Here is a 26,800-nt window from a genome sequence, read left to right on the forward strand (position 1 = left end):
AAATAAGGATCCATGGGGGGGAAACCAGATGGCGGGGGCGGCTTGCTTCTCTATGTATCATTTTTAGGGTTTCAATAGACTCTATTACAAATAAATATCACAATATATTGATCAAAAACTTCAACAGGCTCAACGTAACACTCTGACATCAGATAAATGTGAAGAAACAGGTGCAATATTCCCCTCAGAAATACAGTGGAGAGAAAATGATCTTGTCTCAGAGAATGGAAACAGTATTATTATAGTACTTAAGTATTTTACACCTTTTAATGCAAAAAATGGTTCCAGAGTGGTATAATGGTGCCCACCCACACACCACACGTCGCATGTGTCTCCATTATTATTACGGAATAGTTGGCTGCACTAAGAAATTCAATCATGTTCAGAGCCATTAGTCAGAGACAAGCAGGACCACCAGCAGACCACGGTACACTTCCTACAGCCTGTCCAGAGCCCTGCAGCACTAACCTGATAACACTATAATAACATGTCCAGCTCACTTAGGAGCTAATGCAGCGTACGAGACACAGGGACAGAAAATTCTGTGAAACAGCAACTTAGAAACGAGAGGCAACAGGTATCAGCTGCTCTCGGTGTAGTTTTAATCAGAGTGTGGCGTCTTTTGCTGCGACAAAATGGGTAAACACTGCAAACCAAACCACTGAGACTTTCCACGGTTACATCATCTATTTTGAGAAAAACAAAAAAAATCTCATTAGACTGGTCGTGAAAGAAAGCCTCTGGGGGACATTAAGTTAAATCTCACTTTTGAATCGCCTTAAGGAGATGAGGGTGAGTGGATCAGACTGTGGGTTAGAGACTAAGAGGGGAAAGAACATGTCGTGTGCCTTGTCAGTCGCCAGCCTGTTGAGTGACTGTTAAGGAACATTAAGTCAAATAAAGAGCAGCTTTAACAGGATGAAAAGTTAAATAAAGTCACAAAATGCAAAGGAATATTATACTGGTATTAAAACTTACACATGCAAGAATCCAAGCATGTAAAGCTCACTGCAAAAATCACTAAACCTACTAATACTGAGGGTCTGTAATGATAAAGTAAGTGACTTTTATTTCTTATTTATTGTTTCTTATTTATAATGTTTCAGTGCTTGTTGATATGCTGAATAATATATTGTATCCTCTGCTGACTTAATGAAATATAGCAGACATAATCAATAGCATATCGAGCGCTTAGGCTTGTCATATTTATGACTGGTGAATTTAAATTGGTTAAATAAGCCACTTAATGAAATAAGACACTAATACGGCTCAGTGAACACATTTCTACAGTCTCAGATTTATGTCAGGATCTATGGGGAAATATTTGTTTTGTTTGTGTGGAGGCTGCTGGAGCTCTACGATGTGTTGATGAAACATTACTTTCTTATTTAAAGGGACATTGACACTGATTTTACACATAAAGTTCTGTTTACTGGTCATAAAGAGTGATGCTCAGCCTGTAGAAAACACTTTATAACTGAAATGTTACTCTCTATTTCTTGGGCAGTCTAGGAGCTGTCTAAAATCTGAGAAAATAACCCTGAAGGTGTCACTGTGATGTCACAGGATTATCTTGATTTAGTATTTGGAGTTTAAAGTAGTTGACAGGAGCTGTATGTGACACTCAGAGCATTAGCATTAGCGATAGCAGCAAACCCCCATTTGCTATGTACAGATAAAGTAATGGCGTCTTGAGCAGAGAATGAAATTACGCTCCCTCTGTGTGTTGTAATCCTAGCTTCTCTGTTTTTTGGTGTGGTTGCTAGTCAGGCTCCGTGTGCATGATAGTGCATGTGAGTCCCTGTGTGTGTCTCCCTGCAATTACCGCTGTTACGCCATCCTGACCCACGGAGGCAGAACAGCATCGTAGCAGAAATCCCATGACACCCCCTTTAACACCGTTAGCTCTGTCAGCACTGTTGCCATTGTTAGCACTGCTCAACCCCCTCCATGTTTAGAGCTGTGTGCAGAAAACTCTGACTGTGACTCTGAATCATAGATGTGCTTCGAATGTTGCATACAGCTCCCTTAAGCCTGGTATACAGTGGTTGTGGCTCTAAAACGGTGGTCCTATGTCGCACAGTGAGAGGATAGCCATTGTCATTTTCTTGCAGTCAAAGACAGCCAGGGATGAAATTCTGACAGTGTCAGAAATGTGGGATGACCATCCCACTGTGTGACTGCTGTTACGACCTACGTCTACAAACTAACCAATAGAGCAAGAAATGACGTACAAATCAGCGCTATAATGCTTAATGCTAGTAGATGCTAATAAATACACATCATGCTCTCACTGCAGCGGTGTACATGGATGACGCATGCTGATGACGTTTTGTTCTTACGTATTGACGTTGATGGACGTACATTGTAGCCTGAGATTCAGCAGCCTTTGTCATCTTACAGTCTACGTACGTACATCAAATTAAGTGTCGTACCCAAGTTTATTAGATCCATGCCGCACAGTGTAGCTGCACTAAACTTATAAGATTGCTAAAATCTCAGTCTGTAGAGGACTTTAATAGATGGGGGCATTTAAAGCAGGGGGGCTCTACTGAAAGATATTCTCCAGTTGCAATATGAGAATTGTAGGATTCAGTGTTTTTTGAGCTTGACCCATACTAAGGAGTAAAAGTCAAGTTATTCCAGTCTCTGCTGCTTTGACTTTTACCTTTTGTTTTTAAACTGTGTATTTCCTGCAGGTCCCACAAACTTGTTAAAGTGTGCCAATAAACCACTGAAATGAAACACTAAATAGAGAAGGCATCCAAACACAAAGAGGCCAGGTAGCTTCAGTCAGTCTAGTAACTGACAATGCTTTACAGAATTTAACAGCAAGTGAATATTTCTTAACAATCAAATTTGTTTATTTAAACTTTTCATGTATTTGATTTAGTTTTGGTGTAGATGGGGGCTCTGTGCATTTATTTGGATACATTTCTCCTATTGATATGCTCTATGTATATATATTCAGACTGATTTTTTAAATCGGCTATTGAAAAATAAAAACTTCCCAGGAGTCTCCAAGTGCAGTTAAGTCAGGACATTTGGAGTCAGCCTTCGAATCCATTTGAAAGTTATGCGCCTTTTTGAGATAGGCCACTCCCATTTCACCTCCCCCCTTTAGTCAGTGGGAATAAACAAAACAAATTTCAGCCTACTGGGGCAAAAACTTTGGCTGCCAAAGGGTGGGAAATTTTTGTTGACTGACCAATCAAGCTATAGAGTTGCTGGTTGCAACTAAAACAAATAAATAAAATCCCTAGAGGATCTTCTTGTGTGATATGAACCTACTTTCTATTAAATTGGTAAATTAATTATGTCTGTTTCCAATTGAAAGAGCTCGGTATCATGTTTGTTTTTATATCTGAAGAGCTCATGGTTGTCGTAAACAAAGTAAGTACAGGTGATGATGGAGTGCAGGATTCTTTCACCAGTTCATACAAAGTCTTCTCTGACTTTTCCACCAACACAACTCCATGAAACAGACCTGATGTATTGATCTGACGCTGCACTCCACTGTTTTAATGAATAAAGTGACACAGGCTGTGTTGAGGGAAGTGATAGCGGCCGTTAAGTAGGTTTAATTGGCATCACGCTGTTATCCTTCAGCACTTTAATGACCATATCTAAAAGTGTACGCTGAAAACACATCGGCCATGCCATGGTATTTTTTTAATGGCAGTAAAAGCAGAGTTCAAAGATTGATCATTTGTGATTCATGACATGCCTGTGTCCAATTATTCTTTAAAAGGGTCAGGCGGCTAATTTCATCTGAAGGTCACATGCAGGAAGATACCTTTAACGTAAAGATGGGGAGCTGTGACATTTAAATCTCTAATTTCTTCCTGCAGGAAACACGTTGATTTAGTATAATTATAGTGTGGATGTGTATTTTTGTAAAAGTTGTAGCCTCGGTTAGCTATCCACACATCAAGAAGGTTTAACAACCTCCTCTGGACTTTATTTTAATGAAATGAAAATAGGCGGGATGCATTTTTAATAGCAGCAGACACCAGAAAAGTAGATGTAGTCATTACACCCACATCTCCTCTTTGTCACTTTGATCAATAGTCTCAGCCTCCAAATTTAGCTTTCACTATTTCACCTAAATCTAGTCCTCCTGACACCAGAGGTCATCCATCACCATTGTTAGCCTATTCTCAGGATCCACCATGATCATTCCTCAAACCGCCAGCACATTAAACGAGAATAGAACATGTGGCTCATGACACAATTTCTGCAAAAGTGAATAAATTATTTAGAAATATATTAATATGAATCACATTAATAATGAATCGAGATATTCTCAGAAGAGAAAAAAAACTTCCTGAAATATCTCATAACTGATCTATGGCCTCCTCAGCTGTGTGAAGAAAGACAGTATCGCATATGGCACTTGGCCTCATGTCTGTCCAATCTATGAGTCACTGAATGAATGAGCGCGGTTATTTGGTTAATATCTACATGAATACAAACATCAAAGAGCAGAGAAACTGAGCCTCCAGTCAGCAGCTAAACTCAGCTCAGCACAAACTACTTGAAACAGTTGAAAAGTGTAAGCAACAGCAAAACAGTGAAATTAATTTGGCTAGGGAAATCAGTGAAAATGCTGAGGGACTATCTGCATGAGGCAGGAGAGAAACTTTCCTTTTTTCCTACCACTCAGTTAAGAGGACCCATTATGCTCATTTTCAGGTTTATACTTGTGTTTAAAGTTTCTACTAGAACATGTTAACATGCTTTAATGTTAAAAAAACACTTTGTTTTCCTCATACTGTCTGTGCTAGAGCACCTGTATTCACACTACTTTCAAGCACTTGTCTCTTTAAGCCCCTTTAAGCCCAGTCAGCTCTGATTGGTCAGTGTTACCAGGTCTTTTCATATCTCAGCTTTGTCATTGCAGCCAGAGAATAACTATAACAGAAAATAGCAGCACTTTATCACAGTGAAAAATCACCAATAAAAACTTCTAAACATATTCCAGCAGGAATATCATCTTAAAAAAGAAATTAAAAACATCATCATTGACGTACGCGCGGACACTTCAAGTCCCCTCTCTCTTGTCTGCACTACATTTATGCTAAATTTGTGTTTTGCTTTGGAGGTGGTGGAATGTGGCTCGTGTCACTCATCGGGATGAGGATACAAAGATACTCTATAACAAAAAAGTAACACATGTCTAACATGTTTCCCTGACGTTAGCATGCAGCTTCATTTAGCAGTGTAGGCTATGTAATGTAAAAACTTGTGGAGGCATGCCAGAAGCATTTGACCATGTAAAGAAATCCAGCACACTATGGCATCATACTGTAGCCAGAGTAGAAAAACAGTTGGAAACAGAGTAGAGCTTAGATCGGGCCCAAAAAATCCAGCCCGACCCCACCCGAGCCCGTGCATGTTCTGTCCAAGCCCGGCCCGTCCCTTTAACTATAATTATGAACCTGAGCCCGGTTTAAACCTGACATTTTTTGAAGGATACAAACGTGGACATTGAAGGCTGATTCTTGTCTTTCTTTCTATGGCAAGCCTTCGTCATGTGCCTCTGAAGTGTCGAGGTCCCCGTCTTTTTGCTGTCATATACCAGCATCATGCTGCACTTCGTACACTCGACGAAGCCGACACACACACTGTCACCGTCGACAACTCACATGTGCACGGCCAGTCACCAACTACTTATCACACCTGGGGGTGATAAGTCTCGTGCTTGGACAGTGACTGAAGACATTGACGGAAAAAGCCATACTTTTAAGTTGTCATGATCAAAAAACATCAATTTGCTCTGCTGCATTGACGTAGTGCATTTATTTTGAAAGAGACTGTACGTAAACAGTCAATTTCCTGTTACAATGAAAGTGTATTTTGAGAGAAGACAATGCATGTAACAGGCAGAACTTGACACGGCGTCCCAGAATACCAACAACCAATGCACCCAGGGTACCTTTCATGTCGTGTGTAGACATGGAGGGTCCATGACCAAATGTGGAAATGTCAAAAGATCAGAGTGAGAATGTGTTGGCTTCTGCTAGTGGGGATTATTTTTTACATATGTTTATCTCATTATTTGAAACTTTGGCCTTCATGAACATCCTTCACTGTAACACTATATATGACACAAATATGGAAAAGGTCCTGTCTAACTGGGACCCATACATAAACATTTTCTGTAATACTTGTCTTGCAACATCATTAAGTGCATCTTTTGTCTCTCTGACTGACAAAAAGCAGCAGAGCGGACACTGGCACCGTCGAGATGTTTTAACACTTGTGTTAATCTGAGACCTGTTGGATCCCAGATGGTGGAATGACAGCCAAGCTGCAGCATGCTGCTTATATTATGCAATGTGAGCAGCTAATACTTGCCTTACTAATTACACAGCCAATTAAAAAGACATTGCAAGGAATGTAAATGCTCTCTCTACTCAGAAGACTGACAGGCTAAATTGCAGTGACTATTGTTGAAGGATTGAAGGTCCAGACGTTAAATGAATTATGCTGCCTTCAAGTGCTTTTTCTTCAGAGTTCATACTGACTCACAACGTGTCTTGTGTTAAAGCACCAGTGGCTACAGATATAATGAAACGGACAACGACAAAATCAAGCTCTTGTGTTTTTATTAAATCCTGCAGCAGAGCACCGGTTTGTGTTTCAGAGATAGTGAACGAAAATTGCTAGTTTGTTAAAAATAATCTATGATAGCTGGTGTGGTTGATGTTGTGCAGCATTAATATTCACTCTGCTTGACATGTTGCCATTTTGTGTGCGTGTCTCTGTGTGCGAGAGACACGACGGCAAAGTGCCACTCTGCTATCCCAACTTTCTGACTCGTAATTACCACTGTTCGATCACGAGCACTCGTCTCATAATTACAATTTTTCAGACGGCACTTTAAAGCAGCGTGAGAGTGACTCTCCATCTGAATCCTCCAATCACCCCCCAACAACCCCGAACCCCCCCCCCCCCCAAACACCTGACACCTCTCAGGACACTGAGTCACTGCCTGAAGGTACACATGGCACTCTGACGCATATGACCTACGTAGACATAAATCAGAAATGTATGTAACGACATCACGCTGTAGACGTTAACTGTTGGAAAAGAGTAGAAGAACAACAAGCCACTTCAACATTAACAATGTACATGAGCAACATACAGTGAAATGCACCCAGTACAAAACACTGCAGTCATGCCAGCCTCCACTTTGGCTCCAATCAGCTCTGTTTGGCCAGAAAACCTGATTTAGATCAAAGGAGCCATCTCTTTCTTAACCAGTCACATTGAATTTAGAATATTCAGGTTCAGAATCATTCATTTGAACCCATCGAATCTGAATTTAAGACAATTTAGGACTTTTTAAGGACCTGTAGAAAACAGTATCTTTCCTGGTTAACATTCGTATGACATGCTCACAGAGTACACACCAGAGAGATCCCTTAGATCATCAAATAAAAGTTGACTCATTATGCCTACAATCAACTCTCAATCGGCTCGTGGTGCTTTCATGGTCCTACTGTCTGGAATTCTCTTCCACATGAACTACACTCTGCTACAACAGTGTTCTCTTTAAAAACAAACTAAAAAGGTATCTCTTTTCCAAAGCTTTTAGTTAGTGGTGTATTTTTATTTGTTTTAGGAATTAGTATTGTCATTGTTATTATCTCCCCCTTCTTATTTTGTTTGTTTTATCAGGTCATGCTTGATTTTATATATGTAATACTTTATTGTCTTATATGATATTTTATGTTGTCATGTATGATGTTGAGTTTAAGCTTGTCGTATGAAATTGTGCTATATAAATAAAATTGACCTGACTTATGTTGTATGCCTTAACAGTTTCCATATTTTTATAACTTCTGATTTAAACATGACGCCGACTTTAGAAGAAGACCATAGTAATATCAGACAGGGAAAGTATTGGTACTTTAAATGACCTTAGGCATTCATTTTTATATGATATGAAAGAAGTAAGTCAGTGCTAAAAGCAAAGTACAGCTGAAGCTGATGGAATGTTATTAGTTTTGCAGATATATAGTAAGGATGTCCCGATCTGATATTTGGATCGGTATCGGCCACCGATATTAACAAAAAACGTGCATCGGCATCGGATCGGACTGCATGGAAAAATGCAGATCCAGAACTCCGATCCAGTTTTTCATAGAGTCCGATCCAGGTTTTCTGGCCAGCCCAGCGCTCCGTGATTCAAGTAGTCCATACCAGTGATCCCCTCCAGCACGTACTATCAATCCACCAGGCCAGCATGCACACACACAAAACAGCAGCACCAGGCTGGCACTGACACTACAAAAAATAACTGAAAAGGAAAGGCTGCATTGTTTGTTAAATGTCAACAATGTCTTGTGGTGTTAATCTATTTTTTATTTATTAGGGGGCAAAGCACAAGTGTGTGGAGTCTTGCTGAGATTTTTATTTCAATGTTAGACATTTTAAAGATTTCTTGTGTTGATTTATTTTCTATTTATTAAGGGGCCAAAGCAGCCAAAGCAGCCAGCTATATTTTTTATTTAATGTTCAAGTTTAAATTTGTTTATTTAACCCTGTTAACAATAAACAAGTCAGTTTCTCATACCAACTGTTGTGGATCTAACTAACCTGATTAAGTAGTTGTTCTTGTTAGAGTAATATCGCTTAATCAAACCTTTTCTAACATGACTGACAACAAAATAAGTGAATATGTATAATACGCGCTTGGATCGGATTGGTAATGGTATCGGCCAGAACTCAAGGCTGTAATATCGGTATCGGATCGGAAGTGAAAAAGCTGGATCGGGACATCCCTAATATATAGTCATAAACTAAAGTACTGGACAAACTAATATGTTGACCCGATGATGGTCCTTTATGAAAAGTCAGGGGCAGGCAAGCCATTAGGAAATCTGTACTGTTGCAGACCGTACAAGACCTCACTCTGAAAAGCAGAGGTAGTCACATCTGGGTATCAGATGGCACATTTAAATGTGTTTTAATTATGAAATTACATTTATTCATCATGTGATTAAATATAACTTGTATTGTCAGTGATTTAAGTCAGTAAGTAAATTGTACTTGATCCAATTTAAAGGTCAACCATAGAGCTTTTCATGGGCGCCACCTTGGCCCATGACGGCGGGTCTAGTCTGGGGACCTCTAATATCTGTAGCAAATTTCACTGCAGTCCCTCCAATAGTTGTTGGGACATTTCACTCAAAACCAAGAATGCCGACCTCAAAATGGTGCTGGAGGAAAAGTCAGTGGATCACCAAAGTTATTACAACATGAATGTTCGTACCCAATTTTAAAGCAACTCATCCGAAAGTCGTTCGTTTAGGATTAAAGTGGTCGTCTGGCCAACATTGCCGTCCCTAGAACCACGCAGCTAGAGTGGCTAAAAATATTGGGTGGTGAGAGGCCCCTTTCAATACCTTGTACATACAACTCATCTACTTTTGTCTCCCGTTGGACACATGGTGTCTCAAACCTCCAGCAGCCCTCCTGAACACACATTAAACAAACAAGGAAACACATTCCTCCAATAAAACTTGCCCACTGTGAGTCCGAGAAATGACTGAGAAGCTGCCACAGCTTGTCATCCCCCCGTCATGAGTACAGTGCCATTTACAGTGAACACAATTTCTTTCTTCCTCCCAGACAGATAATAGCCGTCATTCATCAAAACCTCACAAAGGCTCAGATTCATCGATTGCCATCAGACTGGGGAGGCAGAGCCACAGAGACAGAGGCTCAGTCTCAGAGACATGAGAGCTGTCAGAACAGAACAGAACGGGGGCAGCGAACGCCCCGCCAAGGGGGAAAACAAACTGAAAATCAGAAAAGGAGGAAACTGATTATCAACTCCCATCTATGAGAGCTAAGAATGTGCTCTGAAAGCTCCCTTGTTTGGGCTGCTAATGACATGCACAGACTGGGAGGGGGTGGGGAGGTGTTCCTCCAACACAACCTGCCACATCTCACAGCCTAGACAACTGCATAACAGAGAGAGATTTACTCTTATAATGAAATCCTTTTGCTTGCTAGTTGCTTAGCAACAAAAACACTGATTCATATGGCACATACCGTATGCGCCTGACACTGCATTTCTGACACTTTGGAGGAAGGTTGGTTCTTGGATGAGAAAAAAAGAGGGTGAGAAGAAGACGGGGCAGGAGTTACAAAATGAACGGCGGCTGAGCAAAAGGCAGAGAGGGGAAGATTGGATGTGAAAGGATGACCCGTCTCTGGCTGACTCCCACAGAGTAGCACAACAGGTTGGTGGAGCTCAGCGGCTTCACTTGGCACAATCTGAGCAAAAACACAAAAATCTGACTGCTCTCTTGTATTCACACACAAACAGTGCTCAACTGTGGACTCTGAAAGCAACAACCTCATCCTGATCTCATTTTCACAGATGTATTTCTGTTCCATTTCTGTGCACGTATAAATAAAACTTGGACGCAGGCTGATGGATTCTTTTCAATATTGTAACTATGGCTGAAATTCTTCCCTTAAAGTCATTTCTCATGCAAAAAATAAGCTTTTCAAAGGTGAAGATTTGCTGCTTTTCTTTGCTTTATCACTGTATATCTCTGGGATAAGAAAACCAATCCAAGGACGTCACCTCAGGCTCTGGGTACTTGCGATAAGCAAATTTTAGTATTTCAGACGTTTAAAAAACTCGGCCATGATCCAAATAACCAAAAATATATCAGCAGATTAATCACTGATGATGAAAGCAGTCCTTAGTTGCAGCCCTAATTGTAACCAGCTTCAACCAAAGCATGGAAATGATACAGACGTCTGCCTCCAAAAAGGTCAGCACCACCCTGTGTGCAGCCTTTGCCATTTCTCCTCGTCCACCCTGCCCGTCTGGGAGATGAATGCACATACATTCGATAAAAAGATAAACTGCTCCAGCTCTGCCACCTCTATCAGCTCTATCTTTGTCCTTTAGAGAAAGGATACCAACTTTAAGATACAGTTAAAGCCTTATGAACACTATACAACAGGGAAACTGCAGGGTTTTTGTCTGACGCAGGACTGTGGCCGGCCTCGGCAGATGGTGTCGTAACAATTGTGAAACAGAAAATCTAGTGGCAGGCTGCCTTAAATGTTATGAAAATGATTTCTGGGGATTACACTGTGGCATGAGTGTTAGCCTGCACACAGACACTACAGATACACACCACTGTAGGAGAATGTCTGTTGGACATCCAACTATGTATGACAGCTGAAGAGCTCTGTGTGTCCTGAACGGGGGAAAAAAAACCCAAACTATTCCTGACTTTTGGAAATGTGTCAAACAAATGGTGCTGCACGGTCTGCTGCAGGGATTCAGATAATGAGCTCAGACTGTATTGACGAAAGCATTAATCATGATGCTGAGGGTGAGATTTAACATCAGTCTTCACAGGAAGAATCTTACTTTTTCAACCTTTTAAAGATCCAGTCGTTAGTATTAAGGATCACATATCTTCCTGAGACCCGAACTTTTGTCTGCATTTTTAATTCTCTTACTATTTGGGATCAGTAGGACCCGATAAGTATAAAAACTAAACATTGTAAATGATAATTAAGTCCCAATGTCTTCAAATGAGACAACAATAAAGTCCCAATGTCTTCAAACATGTACTTCCTAATGATCAGCGTCTTAGCTTATCACCGTTGCTAAAATTGGTCACATTTTTGTCATATAAAACTATAAACATTACTAGCCATTAATAAACAAGTTTCAGCCATTTAATCTTTTGTATTGTGATCCGCAGTGACTTGGCAGAGATGGCTGCCATCTTGTTTTGACATGGATTAGTGTATTGTGGTCTTACTACCACTAGATGGCACAAAAAAGTGTCCACAGACGAGGACAACAATAGGTCTAAGTTAAGTAGAATTAAGTGTAATGTCCAGTAAACCCAAAATGTGATGTCCTCATATGAGGATGCAGGGTCTCAGGAGGCTATAAACTAAAACACTGTGATGTCGAGTCAAACAAAAATGAAAAAGTATTTATATACCTTGGTAGACCACCAAGGAAACTATAAAATTTCAAAAACTAAAATTTATAGTTTACTTGATAAACCACTGCTAATTGTTTTAGATTGCGGAGATATGTGAAATAGGCAAACAGCCGTAAATATAGTGTTTAAAGATAAATAAACACGATGGTCCGACCGATGTCACGATTATGCTGTGCTTATTTTATGAACTGTGTTGCTTCAATAGCATCTTTGATAAACCAAATCTACCTGCACAGAAGCTAAGCAACGCACAACTGTTGATGGGGCGGCAGCAAAACGTATTTTAGCCACCTGTCTCCATTCAAGTTAGCAGATCGCTAACTGGCCATTCAGCCAGCAGCTAATTTCCACTGGCCGAAATTAGCCCCTCGGCCGCACTCAGCTGTGCTTGGCTGCTGTAAGTCTCCAGTGTGTTTGCACTATGGGCCCAATAATGCAGAAGATCTGGCTTTAGGCACCACTGAGCAACTTTCATGAGAATGCCTCTAATGCTGTATCCAGGTCTCTTAATACATCCATGATCTACATACGAAGCGGGTCCTTGTCTACGGAGTCTGCCATGTTGTGTCTACAAAACCCCTAAATGGACAAACCAAACACTGGCTCTAGATATTAATTCATCCACGTCTTTGTGTTGGTCACTGTAGTTCTACGCAGGAGAAGTTTCAATTGATTGATATCTGCAACCTCACTGCTAGATGCCACTAAATCCTACACACAGGATCTTTAAAAGGGCAGGTGCACCCAAATAACTAAATCAATTGTGTGTCCGCCCCCAATAAAAGAAGCAGCAAATGAAGTTTGATTTATGACTGTCACAGCAATGAAAATTTAGATTCAGAAGACTCAACGACACCATTTCTTCACAGAAAGTGTCACAGAACGAGCTGTGAACAGTTTTACAAGGACTAATTATTCGATAGAAAGTAGTGTGAAATGTTCGCTGTGGATTATCCAGCCCTCAGCAGCACTAATGAAATTCAGTGCACCTCCATTGTACTGGGGTGGAGGCAGAAAGCTCAGAGGGAAATGCCTCAAAACCTGGGCAAAGAAAATTATTAAGATATTAGGTGGGGAAATATGTGGATTTCTTTTTGTCATTTTGGGTGAACCAGCTCTTTAAATATTCCATTCTTAACACCATAAAAAAACAAAATCTGATTTTTTAAAAGGGTATCTTATGGGAAAATAAAGGATAGAGCACTAGTGACATTAAAGAAGTGTGATCAATTACTGATTGTATAGATTTGAACCTGCTGTGGTGCATTTTGCCTCTAAATTCAACCAAATAACAGTTAATGTGAATATAAAAATATCAACACATAGTTACACAAGGAAGGCAAGCAGTTTATAGTCAGTGTACCTTTATGAACCTAATGCAAATCAGAGGGTGGTCCACCAACAAGTGTCAGCCGCACAACTGACTAAAAACCTGCTCCAACACACCACAGTTCACCACCAGGGTGAAATCCTTTAATGCCATCTATTTGTCACACATTAAGCCAAGAGTGGCAGAGTTAATTATTCAAAGTCATGCTCTATGCTTCCTGTCGATGGGGCCTTAACACAAATTTAATTACGAGCCCATTTCATAAATCAAACTGGCCGGACACATTGTTGTCACGCGCTGGCTCTAATACAAAACCCCCTGTGATAATAAATAAGTCATCCCATGGGGTGTGGTGGTGCTTTATGAGATGACCGGGCGTACCTTCTTTTTGGCGTTACAGTGGCAGCACACAGTCCACAGGTATTTGAGAGTTCTCCACAGGAGGATTATGAAGAGACCCCCAAAGAAAGTGACCATGGAGGAGGCGAGGAAAGCCCACCACATCCGCTGGCCGTTGCTGTCACAGGGCACATCTGGTGAGAACGGGATGATGACATTCATCTTGGATATGTGGATGGACGGGTCCGGGTTGAATTTCTCCCTCTTCGACATTATCGGCCTGTGGTCGTCTGCCAGCTCCCCACCTCCACAGAGAAAAAACAAAATCAACTCAACTGGGATTCAGGCGCTTTGGGGAGCTCCGGCCAGCGCCCCCTGATGCCCCAGCGGCTCAGCCATGTTAAGTCAACCGCCTTCCGCTCCTCTGCCTTCTCATCTGGCTTCACCAAAGCGAGGACGTAAAAGTTGAGTCGACAGCAGACACACGCACAGTGATAAAAACTTCCTTTGAAATCTAGATATCAGTCGTGCGCCTCACGATGCGCGTTCATGGCTGGAATTGCGCGTCATCCGTTTGATCTGTGCGTAAAAATCACATTTTCTTCTTTTAAACTCCCCAAAAACTCAAATGTCCCCCACAGTCCCCACTGATAAAACCCTGTAAGTGTTATTAATATATTAAAGAGACGTGTTGTCCTCTCCACTCGATGCACTGACTCACTCCTCCACCTTGTTTAGCAGCGCAGCTTTCAGCAGCTCCGCTACTTGAGCTCCGCAGCGCGCACTGTTGAATGCGCTCCTCGCGTTAAAAGCTCGCACTTTATCGATATCCTCTGAGGAAACAGGGTTTGAAAAATGACGGTTTCTGGGGTCGAGGAGCGGATTTAGTCATCCTCGCTCTCCGGGGCTCCGACGGCCGCCTGTCACATCCATTTGTCGGGAGATGGCATCGCAGATTTACAGGTAGCGGGGGAGGAGCCATCAATAGCAGACGTCGATGCTTATCTGGATGTCTGGTTATTTATAGTGACCGCTTCATCAATTATTCATGACTGTAACTTTGTGGTTAACAGCCATCTTACTCTGAAACTACTACTTCTGTGGAGACACTCTCAGTTTTGTGATGTTGTGGAGAAAACATCAACTTTCAGAGGTGAAGTCAGCAGAAAATAAAGATCTTTATTACAGTCTGTAAAGGGTCTGATTCTTCACATGTATTCACAGGTTTGTTCGTGTTACATTTAGGGACCGGAAATGGCCTGATTCCTCCTTTACCAATAATAATTGCGTTTGAGGTTTCATCCTGATCCTCCCCTGGTCTTCCACACCCTACATGTCCCAATCAAAACATCAGCATGTGCAGTGTTTGTCATCAAACAGAGCTGTGGATGTCCTTGTCCTGGGACAGAGTCAGACTGACCCTTGAACAGTAACAAACAGGAAGCAGTAACCCATATCACAGTCAAACATATCTGCACAGACAGGTGTAGAGTCACCTGTCTGTATGAAGATATTACTATATATATTATCATTCCACTACAGTAAAAACGTGACATTTAGGACTACTCTACCCTCTTGTTTCCTCCTCATGCTGTGTTATAAAAGTGTCTGTTTTAAAATATATTACAGGCTTAAATATGGGTTTATTGTAAACTATAGGATTTAAACATGGACGGATTATGAGACAATGGGCCACTGGACACAGATATGCAAAATGTCCTCTCCAACATAGGAAGACATACAGACTTTGTGGTAGTTTTGCCTTTTTTTGTTTGATTTGCAATCGTTTTGTGTCTCTTTGAGGTACACTTGTCCTTCATGGATGTTTTTTTTTCTCTTTGTAGCTCCTTTGCATCTCTTTGTAGTCATTTTTTATGTCTTTGAGGTAGATTTGTTTTTTGGGGGGCGTTGTCTCTTTATAGCTCTTTTGCATTACTTTGTGGTCTTTTTTGTGTCTCTTTGAGGTATATTTGTGGGTTTTTTTGTAATTTTGTGTCACTTTGTAGTTCCTTTGCATCTCTATATGGTTGTTTGTGTCCCTCTGAGGTATATTTGTGGTTTCTTTTGGGTTGTTTTATGTCTTTGTACTACCCTTGCGTCTCTTGTGGTTGTGTCTCTTCAGGGGTATAGTTGTGTCTTTGTAGTTCCTTTGCATCTCTTTGTAATGGTTTTTGTCTTTTTTTAAAAGTCATTTTGTGTCTCATTTAGGTATTTTTCTGTCTTTTTCTGGTAATTTAGTGTTTCTTTGCATCTGTGTGGTTGTTTGTGTCTCTTTGGGATATTGTTGTATCTTAGCAAATATACATGTACACAAACATTTAATTCTGAAGATGTCATAGCAGAGAATAGACTTTCATGGTTTCATTGCATGTCTGTTTGTATTAAAGGTTTATAGAAGCAAATCCTACCCAAAGTATGAACTAAATACTCCATGAGAGCAGCATCTCCAACATATTTAAGCCCTTACCAAAAAAAGGATCATCACATCTGTTCATCACTTTGGAAGATAAACATTGTGAAACTATATAAACTGTAAAGTTGTTAAACAAGTCCATACAGAAGAGTATTTTTACAGAACAGGCAGCCATGACAATGTGGTATGAAAAGTGATAAAAGGACATCTTACCATTTACCTTCCAGTGGTGGTTTACTCCCCCTAGTGGACAGAAGGTGCATTGACTGTCGAGGTTCAACTTCTCTTGACAAACGACAGCCTGCTTTGTGAACCATCTTGCAAATAAAAATCCAACAAAAAGCTGAGCATTTAAATGATCAGGCGAGTAACACAAACTAAAGGGTCCACACGTCTGAGACAACATTGAAAATCTCCAATATTTTCACATAAACCTGGAAATAATCAATATAAGGATTCAAAAACATTTGAAAACACAGGATGTTATGACATGTAAAATGAAGGAGAAATATTTCTAGGTCTGCAATCCAATTTAACCAAAATTGTGTTATTGACCAACTTAACTCCTTTGTGCAAAAAGTTCAGAAATCCTTTAGTTGTATCCTTCCACTGTAGCGTGCATCAGACGACATTCAGGTGGATTTTGATCCACTCCTCAGAGGCTCATTCAAGAAACTCAACTTGCAGCCAGCGTTCACCTGTTATAAATGTGGCTGTGCCTCAAGATTCCAGGTGATCACTGCCCACTAAGTGACACTGTGATAGTGGGGAAAAATTGCATCAGGACTAAGTGGAAGTGTCAGGAGTCAAATTCTATTTCTACGCAAAGAGAGGCCCTCAGAGTAAAATCATGGCTAGACTAAAGGCTTCTAAGGGGGTAGTGCATGGAACTCTAAAATGCTTTGCATGAACTCAGGGTTCCTACAGCTAGAGGCAAATTAACCAAGACTTTTAAAATATTCTTTAATGCCACTTGGATCAACTTTCTGATAATCAACCTTGAAGAAAAATGAATGTCATGAATGGATACCAACAAGGGATAATTTTGTAAATGTAACATAAAACATGACTTGTCATGTGGCGGAAACGAGGGTACAACAAAACTGGGAAATACCTGCTGTTTGTGTTTATGTTTCTAACTGTGCATGTGAAGTTCACTGCCTTGATTCCCACTGTGCCAAATTTGAGAAACCTTTTGCATAAAATACACAGAGTCTTGTACGCATTGCCGGCCAGAAAGAAAATATGAGTGTTTTTGATTCCGTTATCCTGATGTGAAAAAAAGGAGGATTCATTAAATCCTACTTCCCATGTCTGAGCATTTTTAAGACTTTTCAATGACTAATTTTAGACATTCTAATACCAATAAAGGCCTTATTTTTATAATAATGGATTCATTGCCTTTTAAGACTTTTTAAGGATCCACAGGAACCCTGGAACTAGTTGACTGGCTGTGGCTCAGGAGGCAGAGCGGGTTGTCCAGTGTGCGGCTCCTTCAGTTTGCATGTCAAATTATCCTTGGGCAAAACACTGAACCCCAAATTGCTCCCAGTGGCTGTGCCATCAGTATGTGAATGCATGTCAATGGTTATCTGGTTACTATGAAGACCAAAAAAGATCGAGGAGTCCTGACTGTCATGGACTGTCCTCCACATTCATCTGACCTCAAGCCTATTAAACAGTTATCAGGGCACTTCAAGACTGAAAAAGCCAAGGATTCTGTGACATCACATGAAGCTTGAGTGCATGCTGTCCTTAAGGCAAAAGGGGGACATACCTAATATACGGATTCCTCCTTCCCACCAAAATAAGCATCTGTTTGTGGGTTTTTTTTAAAACACATGAAAACCTGCCAAAAATAGGCTATAGACTCCTTTCCTATTACCTGTAGTCCAGAGCTGTGTACACGGCTCTGCAGCAGACAAGTATGCCTTTCTGTGTGTGGTGTGTCACACTGGACGGCATGAACAGGCCTGAAAACAGGTTAATAAACATTAGAAAGCAGCATGGAGACCAGTGAAAACTTAATGTTGGCTACTTCTTTTAAATATCTCACTTATTCAGTCTCTTTTTCAAACTCGGTGCACACTAATTTGGATCCATGTTTGAGCGCAGACAGGCGGTATTTTGTGGTGGCACGTCATTGCATTTTGCTGGTAAAGGGGGCAAAATTAGCATGTTCACCCAGGTGTTGTGTTTCCATCAATGCTGATTGTAGCCGGAGCGGATAAATACCAATGACTACTGCAGAGAGAGATATTCTGAAATTCATGTACATTTTACAATGATTCAACTTTTTAACTAATTGCTGGACTGATCTTATCATTTCTAATAAACAAAATAACATAACATTTGAAACACAAGCACAATAGTAGCATCTTGGCAAGTGGCCTCAGACTTTTGGACCCTTTTGTACATTTCAACGGAAAACACAGACAACTTGTATTCCAATAACTGTACTCTGTTTTTAATATTTTATAGAAATATTAACCTTCATTAGAAGAAGACCTAAAGTGTTTCATCCAACTTGAACATGAAATGTCGACAACGTGATGTACCGAAAAATCCAAGAGGTGTAAATGTGTTTAGTTGACAGCCAACCACAAATAAAATATCCCTTCTTAAAAATCCACTTAAGAAAGAGGAACAGCATTGGCAAAACCAGTAGAACACTCAAACTGGGACAAACTGTGGTGTACAGAAAATAACCTGCTGTATGATTTATAATGGAAGATGTAGTGTTAATAAATCCAACAAATGGATAGCGATTAGCACATATTCTTAGCTTGGCACAATATTATTTTTGAGGACTGAAATGATGAATGAAAAAAACGCAGTGCCATCAGAGAGCAAAACAGGACTGAAGACTGAAACGTAATGTGAAGGTAGGAAGCAAACTTGCCCCAATTTCTCTATAAATAAGAACATTAACTGGAAAATATCATCCTTCCTATTAACTAGACAACTACATTTGTATAACAAAAGTTCATAACCAACATCTTTGATTTGATTAGATAAATTAAATGGCAGGAAAATACGTATAAATATAGAGACGGGAACACAGTGGTCCACTCTATCTTCACTTGGAGAGTTAAGTCTTCAGTTTGCATCGACGAAGACTTCCTGTGGTCCGACATATTCATGGGACAGAGTGGGATTAAAGGAGTGCTACTAGATGTAAGGGAAAATAAAACATTCAAGTATTAAATACTAGTGTAAACAAATCTATCTGTAGTACAGTACATCACTATTGTAGTGGGAATATTACATGATCATCATCAGTGCTGATAATGCTACATGTGAAAAAGCTTTGTAGTTTAACCATGATGTCTGTTAGATGTACCGATTCACTGTGTATCCCATAATATCATAACATCCCCTCTAATGTTTCGGAGTGACGTGCGGTGACAGGTGAGAGGTGAGATTTCTACGGTGCTCCATCTGGAATCCAAACAACTTTACTCTGTTCCTGCTCCACGATGGTCATGATCTGAGTGCAAATGTAGGAGACGCTGCCTCCTTGGACAACGCCTGCAACACAGTGGGGGTGGGGAGGAATATTGACATGAGAGGTGGTAACCATTTGTGTCAGATTTAGTTAAAACGTTGCTCCTTGATTTGTCCCTTTAACAATTAGTCATTTTTTTATTAATCCAATTATTGTGTGTCTTTAAAATGTTAGAAAATTGTGAAAAATGTCAGGGAAGCCTTTCATGATTAAAGAGTACACCACCAATTTGTGGACAGTTAAAACAAAAAGAGTGAAGCAGAAACAGAGATCAACATTTTGTATTTCATGCATTCTTCTTCCTCGTCAAAACCCGATGACTAACTTACCCATAATCCAACTCAATCCTCAACAGTTCTGTCAGAGATCATGTTGTGTTATGCTAGTAACGCCTAACTTATCCCCAAGCAAAGTGTAGAAGCTGCAGAAATTTCATAAGCTTGCCTCTTTCTGACTCCACAACTCCAGAGCCTTTTTCATTGTCAAGCTTTTTCTTTCTTGCTTTCTTCAGCCTCACCTGAAGCTGACTCAAGTGACATCACTTGAGGCAATTTCTCAGATTTTGAGCAGCTCTCACAGTAGCTACGAAAAGCCTTATAAAACTTTTTTCCCCCACATAGGCAGCAGTACTCCACAAGCTCTGTAAATGGACTTTGATCTGTAAAATCATCGGGGGTCCCCTTTGAACCTTTAAGTCCAGATGAAACGGCATTTTGAGGGTATCTAGCTTCAGTACTGTGACAAATTTCCAAGGGAAACAGAATAGGAAAGCAGGATATAATGTTGGGACGAATTTGATTTGATTGTCGAAAAGTATGCGTGTCGTAACAAACATGGAGATGTGACGGTGTACGCTGACGAAATGAAGTACCCATCAGACAGAGAGAACAAGCACATTGAATGCTCCATGCAACATTAGGTGCTAGAGCTGTCACAAGACTTTCACTCAAATTGAATAAAATTCTAGCTAGCGGGCCAGTATTTACGGTATTTCGTGGAAACTGAAAAGGTTTGAGGTAGCCAACACCGGAAGATAAACCAATGTAGCATGCTGCTGCTAACTGGCTAACTGATATTTCTCAGTCAATTGACTGATGGTAAGTGTCTTGATATTATTGGTTGAAATTGGTCGGTACTTGCTTATTTAAGCACATTTTACATTTTGTTTTACAGAAAGAAAACATGATTGGATTTTGATACAAAAATACAAAGATTTTTTTTTTAAATTTTTGGTATTTTTTCGGATATATTTTCAGATAGGTGCACAATATGACTGTGGATGTGACCTAAAAAGGGTTACAAGGGGATTTTCATTTCATCTCAACTTAAAGACTTTGAAATGTCAAACTATGTAGAACTTTACTATCATGTAGGACATAGAAAAGCAGTAAATCCTAAAAGCGGAGAAGCTGAAACCGGGACATGTATATCTTTCTTGCTTGAAACACAATTAGCTGATTATAAGAGAAGATGCAGATACATTTTCATTTTATTAAGTTGTGTCAGCTCTAGAAAAATGCACATTACAAGTTCCCAGAACTAAATGCAACATCTCTGTATGCTTGTATTGTTTGACTAACCATTAAAAAGATCAAAATTATTACATTTTCAATAACCTAAGACAGAGAAAGCATCAAATCCCTGGTCGACCGTCTAATAATTTCAGAGCTGTAAACAACACTAATGCTTTCATGGACAGACAGCACTGTGCAGCCAAATTATTTCAGTCCTGGACTGTTGGACGTTCATGCCACCAGACACTCAGATTTATTACTGCTGATAATTACAGTTCTCATCGTCGTGGCTCGTGTGCAGGAGTTGGCCGGCCACCTCTCCCTGTTAGAGGGGATCAGTGGAGGAATGTGTTCATTTCCAAAGACCTTCCCTATAAATCGCCGCCTGTTATAGAGTCATTAATCAGCCGGACAGTCGAGTGTGTCACACTGGCTGCTGCTCCAGATACCGAAACTTTATCTCTGATCTGTGAAAGACCACAGAGATACTGTGCTCCACAAACCTCAGGTAACCTGCAGTGCTGCTGTTAGAGACTCACCTTGGTTAAAGTAGATCATATTATCTATTATCTAAATATTATCTACTTCACAATATCGTGACTTGCTGTGTCTGGGTTTCACTCAGTTGTTTACTATAGTTGCTTTATAGTAGAAGAAACCCTCAATATGTAACCAGTAGCACATTCATGTGCAGGAATAATCAGAAATAATCAAAAAAAAGTTCCTGACTGAGGAAATTCTTGTGAAATTGCCCTGAAATTGTACTCAAATTATTCATCATACACACATTGAGACCCTCATTCAGCACATTCAGAGCACCGTCGATGTCTCAGAGGTAAAAATAGTTATCATTATTACTGTAATTCCTGTATCCGTGCTATCTTTGGCACATCAGAGAGGAAATAAGTAATTTCCACCAACCTGTGAAGAAGCGGCTGTACTCCTGCTCTACTTTCTGTGCCGCCTCAAACTGCTCCTTGGAATGTTTCTGTGAGAGTTTATCCCGCAGGTACAGAGGGTCCTTCTGCTCTCTGAGGAGACAACATCAGTGCCTGTCAGCATCCTTGAAAACCTCAATTCACACACAGAATCATAACATGGCGCAATACCAAGGTGTGGAAGGAGTCACAGTTTGCCTAAACCACTGAATTACTTTTGAAAATAGGTTCTTGTTATATAACAAAGGTGTTTGCTGTGCTCACTGCTATCATCTCTCACTTTCCATTTGGGGGAATAGTGGTTGTGTGTTTGTAAGCTGGATTTCAACAAGTCTCCCTAAAATTCCAATCACAACACAAGCCAAATTACCTTTCTTTTGAAGATGCTATCTGTCCATTTTAAAATGTCACTGAATTTATTCTGACCTGACTGGATGATGAAATTTATACTATAACAACTGCAAACTGTATCTGAAGGATATGACTGAATGCTGAGGTACCAGCATGAGACATGCATGCGTATCTGCATTTGTAGAGCAGCCAATGGCAACACCATCTCTGAAACGACCTGTGAATGGCCAGAGTCTCCTGTCATGGGCTAGATTTTCTAAAACCTGAAAACAGAGGCGAGGGGAAGTGCAGAAGTCTAGTTTTCTCTCAGACCAAATAGATTACAATTCGTCAAAGGTTACGATGGGATTTTTTTTCCAATGATACCAAAATTAAACTGCCTACCTCGGCTTTAAAGCCTACCTCATCGGGGAAAGCCTGATTTGATGGCGGAGAAAGCAGTGGAGAAAGTTGCTATTCTAGCGTCTGCACTGCCTACACTGCAAAGCAACCCAATAAGGAAGCAGACTTAACAAAAAGAGAGTTTAAAAGAGAATCTCATGTTTTATTTACCATGATGAAGTGTTTCAAAGATGAACTGGAAATGCTAATAATGATTTAGTCTTCTGCTAAATGGAGCCAAAGGCTCGTGGCTGCAGCTTCGAGTTTATGTCTACGTAGCTATCGTATGACTCACAGTGTGTTCGCCACCTCACTCCCCGCTGCTACAGACCACCAGAGGAGAGCTGGCAGGAGCTCTGAAGACAGGCCTCCTTTCAGTGACCACAGCAACAGCTCCGTGGGACCACACAGCCCCAACTCCCCCAGGGAACAGCTAACAGGTTAGACAGCACTGCTGCTGACCACCAGTCCGCTGTGATGCTGGTGAGGGTTTGTGCTAGTTGAATGTGAGATGCTACAGCCACTAGTCAAAGGTCTGTTACCCGGGCTGCTGCCAGCTCTCCTCCTAGGTAGGCAGCCTGCCACGGCGGGTAGCGGGGCGAAGGGACCGTGGGGTGGCTAATGTCAACTTGGTAATTCTTGTCTCATTTTTTGAGAGGGTGAGAGGGGCTGAGTGAATGAGCTGCAGGCAGCTCTGCAATGATGCAATTTCTTTGGCCTTTTCCAGACATCTTCCTACCCCAGCTGTAAGTATGCAAATAAATAAAAGTAGATTTTATGGAAATTCCATTGAGTTAATGGAATTAACGCCTGAAAATTCAAAGTACTTAATCATATTTCGGCAAAAATCCTTTAAATCCGTTTAAAGACTCCAACTCATTAAGTCGTAACATTGCCCATAATAGACTAAAATAGCCATGGATATCATATTAAAAGGGATATTTTAATATATGGTATGGCTGCTACCTACAAAGTCTAATAAACAAACAATGACAGAGCTGTTAAGTCAACTGCAAACCCTTCAAACCCACTGCTTCCCTCCATGTCTGCACAGTGTCTTAAGAGGAAGTCATGTGACTGTTTGTTGCCCAGTCTTCATCCATTGGGAGCCTCTGACATAACTTAGAATCCACCTCCCATGTCTCCCTGGCATTCAGTACGCAGTCAACATATTGGTCTGCTAATGCCTCCCAGAGGATAAAAAAAAAAAAAAAAAAAAAAAAAGCCTGAGCTTCTGTCAGTCGCTGCATCAGGCAGGCAGGCAGTGGGAGGTGTGTTTATGTGGATGTGGAGGCTGCAGTGGGGCGGGGGAAGCGAGTGTTTTAGCCACCCACGCCACAAAGCGGAGCCACAGGCCCTGCGAGCCCTCCCTGGACAGCTGGCACTCAGCTGATGACAACGAAGGCTTAGCAGGAATCAATCTCCACCATGTTCAGCCTGCTGCACCACTTCATAGATTTGTGGGCGTGTGTGGCTGAGAAAGCCTGTTTCTGCCAGACCTGAGTGCGTCTTTATGCACACGCACGCACACACACACACACACACACACACACACGCACACACATACACACAAAAAGTACCATGCTGAAGGTTCAGCGGATTTAATCTTCCCATGCGATTACGAATGAAAAAGCAGAGAGATCTTTGAAATATCATAATCATCCTATCAAAACCCTGGCAGGTGGTGGGAGAGAGCAGACTGTGGTTTCTGAACTAATGACACTATGATCAAATCAGGCTGATCAATTAGTTTTTGTTGTGTCTGCAGGATGAATGTGATTATGAAAGCAACGAGATCTCTGCAGATGTCAGTTTCCTGAGGGTCTGTCTCAGTGCAAAGAAAATTAAATGAGAGTAATCAAAAATTATATTTCCTGGAAGGAGAACTGACACAGATAAGAGCTGTTTTTGGAGAAGTGTTTAGCTGAGTCATTCTAACATCCAGATTTCCTGACCCAAACATTGTCCTGACTGGGAAAAGATGGTATTTATACCAAATAATCATCCGCATTTGTGAGTAATGGTTCCATTTTTGATAATAATGTCCAGTAAGTTAAAGGTTCTGTATGAAACTTTCAGAAAATCCTTGTTATTAGCGACACTTCTCTCTTACGGCCGTTAAGTGAATTGCAGTGGGCATCATGTGGCTCGCACTCTGGTGCTCGCACTTTGTAGCCTTGGGCCAGAACCTGGACATGAGAACATGATAAAGAAAGTCTGGGAAAATCCCAGTGGTTTAGAAGTTATGTTACAACCTGTTTACCCATTGGCAATAAATAAAACAATTAATACTTGTAAAAAGTTACACTGAAGACCTTTTACTGAAAAAAAAGTAACGGGTAAATTAAATGCTACAGACACTAGAGTGTATGTTGATGCCTCTGTGTTATCATATTGAGCCTACATTTCTATAAAAAGCATATTTTCTTATATTCTCATAAACTGCCTCGAGAATCACAACTTTTGGATAAATGATGTTCTCAGCACGTTGTTGGAGGATCTAAACTTGAAACTGATATTGGGTAAACAGCAGGGGCACCATAACACAAAGCACGCCTGACATACATTTGGCATGTCTTCAGACAAGAAAGCAAAACAAACAAACCAAAAATAAAAAACAGAAACGGAAGCAAACATCTTTCAAGTCATGGGATTACTCACTTTATCTGCTTGGCATTTTTGTAGCGAATGAATATGACGATTGGGTAGATGTGAACGCTGTGAAGGCGCTCGATGGCGTGAGGGGCAATGTCAAGTAAACAGTGACAGTCCTATGAGAGAAAATGAGAGCAAAACACTGCATGAGAAATGGGGAGGGGGGTGGTTCAAAGCAGAATGTTGCAAAAAATAAGCAGAGTGATTTGTATTTGTTCTCCATACTTTGCAGTGGTTTTGGATACATAATTAAAATGGAAACAGATAACTTTTCACTCAGTCACACTTGGTTTATCAGACCCTGCGGGCACCATTTGCATAAAATGTGAGATTATATCACTTGGAATCTGTACTGATATGTTCATAAAACTCCTTCAAATATTTATAACAACCTGCTTCAGTAGAAACCCTAACAGGTGTTGTGCCAAGTATGTTCCCTCATCAAATACTGTTTCTGTCCTATCAAAATGTGTTGCAACACCTGTCGCTACTGATCGGTATTGTACATCCTGCCAAACGGATAAAGTTTGGTTCAGGTTTAGGTAGAAGGAAACACATAGATGGGTAAACAGTCTTCAGCACAACACTGGCATGCCAACTGCCGTAAAACACAGTGTGTTAGCTTCGTTAACAATGCTCACGTTCATGTTTATAAGTTGGCCATTACATTGTGCAATCAACATTTATTCATAGTAATAAGTTGAAGCAAAAATCTTGTTTAGTTCCACTTTAACAACACAATATAATGTTGATATAAAACCGCCTTTTGGATTACTGAACTCAGGTCAAGTGAAAAGTAGTTGCTTGAATCCAAATGTGGACAAATCAGTGTATAAACTTGGTAATATTAATATTCCGGTACACTGATGTCACAATAATAACCGTCATATGCAGTTAAATCCACAGTGAGATAAATTTACCTTCTCTGTGATCTCTTTAATAGATGCTACAGTTGTCACATCAAAATGGCCGCTCCTCCGCTTGTAGTCGATGAACACACAATCTTTTACTCCCCGTTCTATTGCTTGCTGAGATGCCTTCATAATCTCTGGAAGTAAAATAAATCAAACATCAGAGATAGTAAAATTCATTTTTTAACTGAGTAGTGAAACCCTCTCTCTACAGTATGATAATAATGAGATATGCATGACAAATAATATTAGACTGATTCTGTGTTTTCAAACCCACCAGGCAGACAGCGGCAGAACTGGGCAGGAGCCTCCTTCACCAACATGTCCTTACTGGCCTCCACTAGTGGACCCAGGACCAGTACTGGTCTGGGGAAAGAGCACTCCACCCTCTGGACCCGCTGGTACATCAGGCTGACTCCGTCTGAGCAGGAAATACAATTTATTACAAAATAACA

General features: G+C 40.6%; 2 protein-coding genes across 3 annotated transcripts in view; both read right to left on the bottom strand.

Annotated features, from left to right (window-relative positions):
• Nucleotides 1-14,713, bottom strand: part of LOC125881277 (calcium-activated potassium channel subunit alpha-1-like) — a 148,850-nt gene extending 134,137 nt beyond the window's left edge. Inside the window, exon 1 of the mRNA XM_049564364.1 lies at nucleotides 13,717-14,713. Coding sequence (XP_049420321.1) covers nucleotides 13,717-13,947 — 231 coding nt within the window. The 5' untranslated portion in view covers nucleotides 13,948-14,713. The remainder of the gene's footprint in view (nucleotides 1-13,716) is intronic.
• Nucleotides 14,714-18,912: 4,199 nt separating this feature from the next.
• LOC125880928 (disks large homolog 5-like) overlaps nucleotides 18,913-26,800 on the bottom strand; it is a 47,895-nt gene continuing 40,007 nt past the window's right edge. For both annotated transcript variants that reach the window (XM_049563767.1, XM_049563766.1), the window contains exons 29-33: nucleotides 26,623-26,766; nucleotides 26,355-26,482; nucleotides 25,441-25,550; nucleotides 22,031-22,140; nucleotides 18,913-19,618 (exon numbers count right to left, since the gene is read on the bottom strand). In XM_049563767.1, coding sequence (XP_049419724.1) covers nucleotides 19,515-19,618; nucleotides 22,031-22,140; nucleotides 25,441-25,550; nucleotides 26,355-26,482; nucleotides 26,623-26,766 — 596 coding nt within the window. In that variant the 3' untranslated portion in view covers nucleotides 18,913-19,514. The remainder of the gene's footprint in view (nucleotides 19,619-22,030; nucleotides 22,141-25,440; nucleotides 25,551-26,354; nucleotides 26,483-26,622; nucleotides 26,767-26,800) is intronic.

The sequence above is a fragment of the Epinephelus fuscoguttatus genome, linkage group LG20 (assembly GCF_011397635.1).
Source record: "Epinephelus fuscoguttatus linkage group LG20, E.fuscoguttatus.final_Chr_v1".
Taxonomy (NCBI): domain Eukaryota; kingdom Metazoa; phylum Chordata; class Actinopteri; order Perciformes; family Serranidae; genus Epinephelus; species Epinephelus fuscoguttatus.